Below are 10,029 nucleotides of genomic sequence, written 5' to 3' on the forward strand. Positions count from 1 at the left end.
GAAGGCACCAGCCCATGGTCACCAGCCCAAGGGCACTAAGACAGTCGCTGGGTTGAGAATCAAATCCAATTCTGAGCAGTCTCCTCCCCAATCCTTGCTCAACACTCTCCACTGCTGGTGGCTAGAGACCAGCATGCTGAGGGACAGCCTCAGGGACCTGGGGACAGCGTCAAGGGAGGTTTGTGGGGCTTCGGCCATTCTTTGTAATACACCAGTTTTCTGGGCCATGCATAAAGCGCTTTGTTAATGCAGCCTCAAGGCAGGTCCCTAACCTCTCTTACCTAATCTCTTCTAAACAAACTGTTGCCCCTAAGTGCTCCCAGGGTAGAAATTCTTGACCCTTCTCAGTCTAAGACCCTTTGTGATTTGGCTCCACCCACCTTTCTGGCTTCACTTTCTCATCTTCTAGCGGCACCAGACTCACCGTCCTTTCTTTCCCTCAAACATCCCCTGCTCCCTCCCACCCCAGGGCCTTTGCACAGTCTCCCTGCCCAACACTTCCCTCCCCCCAGTAGTTCCTCTTGTCCTTTAAGTCCCCCGCTCAAATGTTGCTGCTTCTTGGAAGCTTTCCTCGAACCTGAGGATGGGATGGTTGCCCCCGTTTCATGGCTTCAGAGCAACTGATCACAGGAGTCCACAGTGGACCACATCCACAGAGCTCACCCCTGCGTCCCAGGGACTTGCGCAGTGGACACGCACACAGCAGGTATGCAATGAACACTGGGAAAGGGAAGGGGGTGGTCAGGCCGTTCTGCTTCCCAAACCTAAGGTCTTCCACCATCCCCCAATGGCGTTTCAACTTTTTCTTTTAAGCAAAGAAAGCGTATTTTCAATGTCTCCCATGAAACCCCAACACACAGAGCAGATGAAAGAGAAAGTGCTCCAGTGAAAGTGGGGGCAGGGCGGGGGGCTGGGAGTCCTGCCCATCTCTGCTTGGTCTCTTAAGATGGAAGGTTCTGGGTTGCCTGATGTATTTAAGATGGGGGTGTGAGAAAGAGGGGCTGGATGTTGCCTTGCAGGCGTGGGGAGGGGTCCAGAACTGAGGGGTTTCCCTGAGCCCAAGGCAATCCTCTTAAACTGGCCTAATCAGACCATTAAGCCTATTAGGTAATTAACCCCCCTAGGGTGCCTTGCCATCAATCATCCTGACCCTCCTGAAGTCGCTTTCTTCCTGGGCTCACAGGAAGGAGGGCTCCCAGACTCTCCCTCCCACTTTCATCCCTAAACCTGTCACAGGGATGGAGTTCTTTATCTCCAGAAGGCTCAGAAAGATGGGGAGGGAATTCTCACTAATCCTTGGGACTCCATCCACTCTCTCCTTCAATGTCACTGTCCATCCTCCCCCCAGAAAGGGCTTCGTCCCAGCTCCCCTCTTGAGGGTAGAAGGTACTCATCTTCTCTAAAGAAAACTGGGGTCGCCCCCCTCCCCACTTTATGCCCCCTCTCTCTTACAAAACAGCAGAAACAACCCTAGATGAAGCGTGAATGTTGTCACCAACAAGCCGTAGGGCCTTGAGCAAGTTGCCTTATCCCTTTGGGCCTCAGTTTCCCCATCTATAAAATGGGGGTCATGATACCATCACCTCACAGGGTTATTGTGAGTAACGAAAGGACAACATGTCAAGTACTTAGGATGGTCCTGGGCACATAGGGCACTTGAGAAATGTTAGATACCATTGTCACGACTAGTATTACCTGCATCATGAACACAAGTGAAGCGCTTATTGCAGCATCTGGCACACGGTAAATGCTCTATAAATGGGGTTTGCAGTTTTGGCTGGGAGGGAGGAGAAGGAGGGTAGACCCCACTGCCTTCATCCATGGCCCTGGGGGCTGCCCCAAGCTTTCCCCCAATTCTTGGAGCAGGAATGTCATCTCACGGGTACAAATGAGACCCTGGCCCCATTCTGTCACTTCAGCATCTCTCTAACTCTTTTCTTTTTCATAACACCTTCTAGAATCATGCCTGCTTATGTCCCTCTATACAGGTGCTCTTTCTTCTCTTCTTCTGTCCCGCTTCCCCTGCTTCCTCCAAACCAATCCTTCCTGAGCACCACTATGTGCTGGTCCTTGTCTTAGGTGCTGAGGATATGGCAAGAGACTTGACAGACAAGGTCCACCTGCTTTAAATTCTTTTTAAAATTTAAATGCATTTATTTAAAGAAGAAATTTACAAATTGTTTCTGGGCTGGGCACAGTGGCTTACACCTATAATCCCAGCATTTTGGGAGGCCAAGGCGGGAGGATCGCTTGAGGCCAGGTGCCTGAGACCAGTCTGGGCAACATAGTGAGATCCTGTTTCTAAAGAAACTAAAAAAGTTAGCCGAGAGTGGTGGCGTGCACCTGTACTCTCAGCTACTCACTCAGGAGGCTGAGGCAGGAGGATCACTTGAGCCCAGGAGTTCAGAGCTGCACTAAGCTATGACTGTGTCACTGAACTCCAGCCTGGGCAACAGAGTGAGACCCTGTCTCTTAAAAAAAAATAATTGGGGCCGGGCGCGGTGGCTCACGCCTGTAATCCTAGCACTCTGGGAGGCCGAGGCAGGAGGATTGCCTGAGCTCAGGAGTTCGAGACCAGCCTGAGCAAGAGTGAGACCCCCGTCTCTACTAAAAATAGAAAGAAATTAGCCGGACAACTAAAAATATATAGAAAAAATTAGCCGGGCATGGTGGCACATGCCTGTAGTCCCAGCTACTCGGGAGGCTGAGGCAAGAGGTTGCTTGAGTCCAGGAGTTTGAGGTTGCTGTGAGCTAGGCTGATGCCACAGCACTCTAGCTCAGGCAAGAAAGTGAGACTCTGTCTCAAAAAAAGAAAAAAAAAAAAGAAAAGAAAAAGAAAGAAAAAGAAAAAAAAATAATTGGAGTTTAAAGGGCTAGTTATGTGCCCCCACCAAAGTACATTAATATAAACATATAATGGTCAAAAAAGAAAAAAAGTGTGTCCTTGGACCACCCTAAACCACCTTGTGGTGGCTTGGTGGTCCCTGTATCAGACTAGTGGCCATCTGGCTCCTGGGGTCCCCGCCTCATATGAGTCTCCTATGGGGAGTGACAGGCTATAGAACCTCAAAACTCTAAGTCCCAGGATCCCCACCCTGGCCATCAGTCTGCTCTGGTCCTTTCCAGAATCTTTCCCACCGTGTGAGTCCCACCTCCCCCCAGAAAGACGCCAGGCCTGTATTTCCCAGCCTCCCTTGCGGCAGGGGCAGACACCTGCCCTCAGCTGAACAGGAGCCCTCAGACACATCACGCTCTCCCACCCTGCTTCAACTACCAAGGCTCTGCCTGTGAGAAACTTCTTCCTTCCACTGAAGCGGAACCTACATGCCAGAACTCTGCACCCACCCACTCCCACCCGCCTTTTAGCTCTTCCCTTGGAGGTCCAGGCAGCGCCCTCTACCCAATGACGGAGTCTGAAGAACTGAAGGCGACAACTTCAGCTCTCCTGATTAACCTGTCTCCCTCTTGCTGCAATTTCGAGCATTTCCACCTTGGGAAGGAGCTGCCTTTCCTTTTCTAGTCACTGAGTCTCTGTTCCTTCCTCTTTTTGTACCCACTCCCTTCAGGGATGCTTCTGGAGGCTCCCAGAAATCAATGAATCCTCCCTTTCCCCTTCCTTAAATAATGTTTGCCTTATCCAAGCAATTTAGGGTGCTGCAGTAAGAGTGGCCCATTTTAGTGTCAAGAGAGTTGGCTCTGTAAGGTGGCTTTGACAAAGCAAAGGCTAAGGGGTGTATGCTGTAGAGGTTGCTGTTTTGGGTGACAGTGTGTCTGCAGAAAACCAATGTTGCGGTGCTGTCCTCACAGCACCTGTTCTTGTTTGGAGTCTGGGGACGGGAGAGTTGGCATGTTCTATGGAGGCAGGAGGAGGCTGGGCTGTGACAACGGTACTGTCATTGGGAGTGTGTGGCGATGCTGCTGGTAAAAGATGGAGGGTGTGGTGTGGGAACGGTTCCGCCCGAAGAGGGCTGGGACATCGGAAGTGTGATGTCTTTCTGTGAATGATGGCGTTGTCTGTTTGGGTGAGAAATGAAATACAACCGGAGTGTGCTTCTGTAGGGATGAGAGGCTGAAAGGTGTGATGCTGTCTTTGAGTTGTGACTGTCTCTGAGTGAGAGAAAGGCGGATGGGGTATGACTTCCTCGGGGTGAATCACCATTGGATGGTGGAAAAGGAAAAAGGAAGATGACATTCTCAGTGGCACCGATAATAATAATAACCACAGTTATTGTTTACTGAGCGCTTACCATCTCCCAGGCCTTACTCGATGTGCTTTACATAGGCAACCTCATCTAACGCACGCACCAACCCAGAGAGGTAGATTTTACTGTGCCCATTTTCCAGACAAGGAGACTGAGGCTCAGAGCAGTGAAATAACTTGCCTGAAGATTCCAGGCCAAGCCCATGACGTGATGAGATATGAATCCTGAAAGGTCTCATTCTAGAGCTCTTAACTCTGGTGACATTGTCTTTGATCAAGGGCTGTTAGGAGCAAGACCTGGTGAGCAGAAGCTATGTTTGGAGTGTGAGATGTGTGTGGGTCTGTATATATATTTTTTGCTTCCTCTATATTTTGGGGGGTGACAGAGGTGGGAATACAGTCAGGAGTATGGGGGCCATTATAGTCGCAGCTTAAGAGTTACAATCTATACCCAGGGAGGATATACTCTTTGTCATTGTCCCACCAGACTGGGGTCATTTATTTCTCTAATGAGTCTTTGACTGGGATTTCCACCCAACCTCTTCACCCAAGGCCTCCTGCCCTTAGTGCCTCATCTCCCTCCCAATGGCATCTGCCAGCCAGTCACGGTGCCCAGAAGCCAGTGTGAACAGCCACCACCTCTTCTATTGCTCCCATCTGCTCCCAGGAACAAGCAGGGGGGGCAGACTGGCGCTGAGGGCAAGAGCCTGGTCTGTCCAGTCTGCCACAACTTGCTGTGACACCCTGGAAAAAGCCCTTCACCCTTGTGAGCCCCAGTTTTCTCCCCTGAAAATGGGGTTCACTACAATGTCTACCCACACAATTGGGGCCAGCCTCCTGAGGTCAAATCATGGCTCTGCCTCTTATTAGCTGATTGACCTTGGGCAAGTTACTCAACCCCTCTGTGCCTCAATTTTTCATTTGTAACATGGGTGACATAATAGAATTGTTATAAGGATTAAGTGACTGATCAATGCCAAGCACTTTCCATAATACTTCCTGACATATTGTAATACCATAAGTGTTAGCCATTATTATAATTTATTATTATTATTATCACATCATAGAGTGTTGGGAATGTTATATGAAATTGCATGTCAGGCATTAAACAATAATATCGGTGGATATTATTGCTATGATCATTGTGGTTATTGTTATGTCGCATTTGGCAGATGGGGTCACTGAGGCTCAGAAGAGGGGAGGAGTTGACCCAGCGTCCTACAGCCATGGGGGCATAGTAGCGAAAGGAACGCTCAGTTTTGAGATCAAAGTCCTGGACCGTTGCTCAGCCCTGCCCCTGAGTGTTTCTGTCAACGGAGGCCTTTGCATTTCCTGGCCTCAGTTTCCCCAGGGATAAACAGGAGAGGGGGTGGGGAAAAGTCTGGAGGAGATGGTCCCTAAAGGCTCGTCCTAGTTTCCCCATGGCTGAGGGGGGCAGGATAGCACAGTGGTTAAGCACATGAGCTCTGGAACCAGGCAGCCCGGACTGGATAAATTCTAGCTCTACCACTTAGGAACTAGTGACCTTGGGCAAGTGGTTTTATTTTGCTGAGCCTCAGTTTTCCTCGTCTGTAAGAAGCAGCTCAAATCATCTCCCCCAAGGGTTGTACTGGGAAGTTAACCCACATCTCAGAACCAAACTCATAGTAGGTGCCAAGCAGGTGACTGGTATCAGCGGCTGCAACATCATGACTGTTATGTTGTGTGGCTGAGTGATCAGATTTTGAGCATCTCAGCCCCTTTAAGAGAAGGGTGGGAACACCTCCCACCAGGGGTCGGGGCAGTGGAGGGCTGGACAGCCAGGCTGGGCTCAGGGACCTCCTGGGTCCCCGACCCTCTCCAGGACTGGGAATGGCAGTGGGGCAGGAAGGAGGGAAGGAAGTCAGGGACATATTCATGTGTGTGCTCAGGGTGGGGGAGCAGGAAGAAGGACAGGAAACTCCCTCCCACCCCTCCTCCAACTTCCCTTTCCTCCAATTTCTGCTGAACACCCTCTAGGCATCCTGGGGGTCCCTGATTCCTGACCCACCTGGATGGGGGGTGCTGGGACGGGAGGAAGAAACTCAGCTTCTATTCATCTGGGGGGAGGAGGTGGGAGGCCCCCACCCACCCACCACTGTGCCTGGCGGAGAGGGAAGGGTGCACTCTACACGAGGCCATCATTCTCCCATCCGGAGGAAAAGGCCAGAGGAAGTGGAGGTTTTGGCAAGGTGACCGTGGGGAGGAGCATGTCTGCTCTGGGGTCTTCCTCCTTCTAGGGAGCTAGTGGGCTGCACTATGAGGACACCAGCAAACCCTGCCTCTTCCCTGATTCCCCCTACCACGGCAGGGCAGAAACCTAGAGTCCCCAGCTTGGCTTTTCTTCTCTGGTACGCACACCTCTTCGGGTCACACACACAGGGAGGGCCCTTCTTGACTCACACACACACACCTTCTATGGTGTCAACCATTCAGCAATCTCACACACACACACGTGCACACACACAGGCACACTCACACTCTCCCTTGTCACACACACGCAGAATCACCCCCACATCTCTGGTGCCACACACTCAGCCATTTCACACACATACCTCTCCTTGTTACACATATACACACACTTGGGTGTCATACGCACACGTTCCCTGTCACACGGGGACCCGTCCTGCCTTTTCCTTATTACACACCCTCAGGCATTTCACCCACAAGCTCCAGCCTCTCCCTCGTCATACACCCCGCGTCCCCTGTTGCACACACCCCCTCTGATGTCACCGTTGCACACCTCCATGTGTCACACCCAGCCCCAGCCTCTCTGGAGTCACACCCACACCCTTTTCTTGTCACAGCCCCTCACCAGCTTCTCCTGATCCCAGCCTGCCCAGCCACGCCTGTGTCACACACGCTGAACCCCTTTCCTCTGATCCACACAGTCTCTTCTGGCCCACACCCAGGGCCAGCCCATTCGGCATCCCCCACACACCCCCTTGCATGTCACACACACCCTCTTGCTTGTGTATCACACTCTGCCACAGCCCCCTCTGGGGTGACAAGCACACACCTTCCCTCGTCACACATACCCCCTTGAGGGTCTCAAACATGGAGCCCAGCCCCTCTCCTCTCACCTTGTCTCCCTCACACACACCCCCTCTGTGCTGTCACATTCATGATCCCTAATGTCACACATCCAGGCCTTACAGGGCACACACACACACACACCTGTCCTGGCCTCACAGTCTCCCATCTAGCTTTACACACCCACCCACCCTTTCCTCCATGTCACCCAACACACCCACCCGGCCTGTCCCCACGCACGATCCCGCCCATGGCCCACACAAGCCTCCCTCTGGGACAACCCTTGCTCAGGACATCCCCAGGGAGGGAGGCTGGGAAGCTCCAGGTCCACAGGCCTCTACTCCCTCCCCTCCCCCCTGCCAGGGCAGGCAAGCCCGGGGGAACACCCCTGTCCCGAAAGGGTCACATCACACACCCCTCAAGGACACACAGACACTCGCCCAGAGGGACCCACGCCCCCATCCTCAAAGGCCCCCCCCCAAGGACACTTATCACCCCCTCCCCCCAACCCCTCTCAGACAAAGCTCCCAGCCTCAGGCCTCCGCAAGAGGAGGAGGGGGTCCGGCCCCCTCCCCAACTTCCCCTTCTGTCCCCCGCCTCGGGGAGGGCTGCCCCTCCCCTCTCCAGATCCCTTGCACCTGCCATGGGAGGGGGGGAGGATGGAGAAAGGCGAGGCCCCCTGCCTGTTCCCCCACACCGAGCCGCAGCCCTTTCTCACCTCCCGTGTTGCTGCGCTTGGTGCAGACCACCTCGGGGGGCGTTTCGAGGGGCCTCTTGCGGGAATCCGGGGCCTCGGGCTCCATGGGGGGGGCCTGGGGCGGCGGCTGCTGCTGCTGCGGCGGCTGCGGCGGCGGCGGCGGCGGCTGCTGTGGCGGCGGCGACGGCTGCTGGGGAGGCTGGGGTTGCGGCGGCGGCGGCGGCGGGGGCGGCGGCGGCTGCGGGGCCGCGGAGGCCGTGAAGAGGCCGTGCACCGCGCCGGCGGCCATCATCCTCATGGTGGGGGGGGGCGGGGGGCGGGGGAGGGGGAGGGAAGGGGATGTGGGAGGGGGAGGGGGCGGCGGAGGGATGGGGGAGGGGGAACCCCCGGAGAGGGAAGGAGGGAGGGAGCCGGTTCTGGGGGGCTGACAGAGCCTGGAGAGCGGATGTGAGCAGGAGGGCAGAGGGGGTCTCCGATTCGGCCTGGAGAGAACTGAGGGGTGGGGTCTCTTTCAGGATCACAGAGGCCGGGGACTGGCCGCGCCACTGGGGGGACGGGATCCCCTTTCTTTGCTCCCCGGAGCAGAGGGCCGAGCCCCCCTGACCCTGCTCGGGGCGGGGGGCCGGAGGAGCGTGGCTGGAGGTGGAAGGCGGAGGCGGCCGCTAGTGGGGGCCAGGGGGGTGGCAGGCGCGGGCGGCAGCGGCTACAGGGCTGGCGGTGGCTGCTGGCCCGAGCATCTTCTTCCCGGAGGCTCCCACAGCGGCCTGGCCCCTCCCACTCGCGCAAGGTCACGCCCATGCCGGTCAGAACCACGCCCCTCTGCGCCCCCATTGGTCCACCCTTGAAGCCGGGCCCGTGTCCCTGCGGGTTGGCCACGCCCCTCCCAGCCACAGAGAGAAGGACCGCACTCACCCAGGCTACGAGGAGGACCCTGGGCTCCTCCAAGTCTTCCTCACTTCTCACCTTTAAGAAACGTTTATTTAGTACTTACTTTGTGCCAGGGTCTGTTCTAACCAAGCCCTTCACAGACCTTACCGCACTTAAAGCCCTAGAGTGACCAAGTCTTTCTTATTACCCTCACTTTACAGATGAGGAAACGGCCTCAGGGACCTGACATCACTTGGCCGAGATAAGAAATCTCACTTTAAGTGTCTTCCAACCCTGACAGTTGGGAAGTTCCCCTTCAAATCTTTCATCTATCCTTTGAAGGATCACACAGGGTTGCTGCAAGGGCTCCAGGGATTGAATTCAATGAGCACCTGAGTTGAAGCATGTAGCACCGAGCCTGGCACACACGGGCTCTCCATTCAATCAGCAGGACTTACAGCCCACCTACTAAATGCCAAGTACTGCCCAGACGCTGGGATACACCAGGGGACAAAACAGTCTTGGCCTTTGTGAGGGATTACTATTCATGTCATTAAGAAAACCTGATTTTCAGATGTCAAAGCAGAGGCCTGGGAATGTAATGTGGGTTGTCCAAGGGCACACAGCTTGAGAGAGGGAAGCTGGAATTTGAACACAGGACAAGTCTAATTGCAGAGCCTGAAGTCACTGGAAGTAGGGGGCCCTTTCTTGGAGTGGCTTATTCCTAAGATTCTGTGTTCTCTGATACATGAATTTTCTTCTCCCTGGATTCCTGGTCTCCAAGGATTCTTTCCTTCCTAGGTCAGCTGGAGGCAAGATTCGGTCAGGAGGGGGTCTGGAGGGGGGTAATTGTGGTCACTGGGGGATCTGTTGCTGTGGGACCTGCTCCACCCTCCTCCCAGCCCCTCCTTTGCCATGCTCTCAGGTCCCCAGGATGGGGGGTAGCAGATGGCCTGGGGTGGATGGGGTGGCTGCCCATCTGTCCCCTCCCCCCCATTGTCCCCAGAGCCAAGGGGGACTGGAGGGGGTTGTGGTCCACTGCAGTCTGGATCCTCCCCCTCCATCTTCCTGGAGGGAGCTGAGGAGCTAGTTGCCATGGAGACAGGGAAGAGGCAGAGGGATGCAGGGAGAAGCTGGGGTCAGGATGAGATCCATACCTTCTTAGACCCTTTGAGTCACACAGACTCACACCGCACAGGTATATATCCCAATA

At 54.6% G+C, this 10,029-nt stretch overlaps 1 protein-coding gene across 1 annotated transcript in view; it reads right to left on the bottom strand.

Moving 5' to 3' along the window:
- Positions 1-8,544, bottom strand: part of NOVA2 (NOVA alternative splicing regulator 2) — a 32,449-nt gene extending 23,905 nt beyond the window's left edge. The window contains exon 1 of the mRNA XM_069457737.1: positions 7,971-8,544. Coding sequence (XP_069313838.1) covers positions 7,971-8,247 — 277 coding nt within the window. The 5' untranslated portion in view covers positions 8,248-8,544. The remainder of the gene's footprint in view (positions 1-7,970) is intronic.
- Between the last annotated feature and the right edge of the window lie 1,485 nt (positions 8,545-10,029).

This window comes from Eulemur rufifrons, chromosome 24 (genome assembly GCF_041146395.1).
Source record: "Eulemur rufifrons isolate Redbay chromosome 24, OSU_ERuf_1, whole genome shotgun sequence".
NCBI lineage: Eukaryota > Metazoa > Chordata > Mammalia > Primates > Lemuridae > Eulemur > Eulemur rufifrons.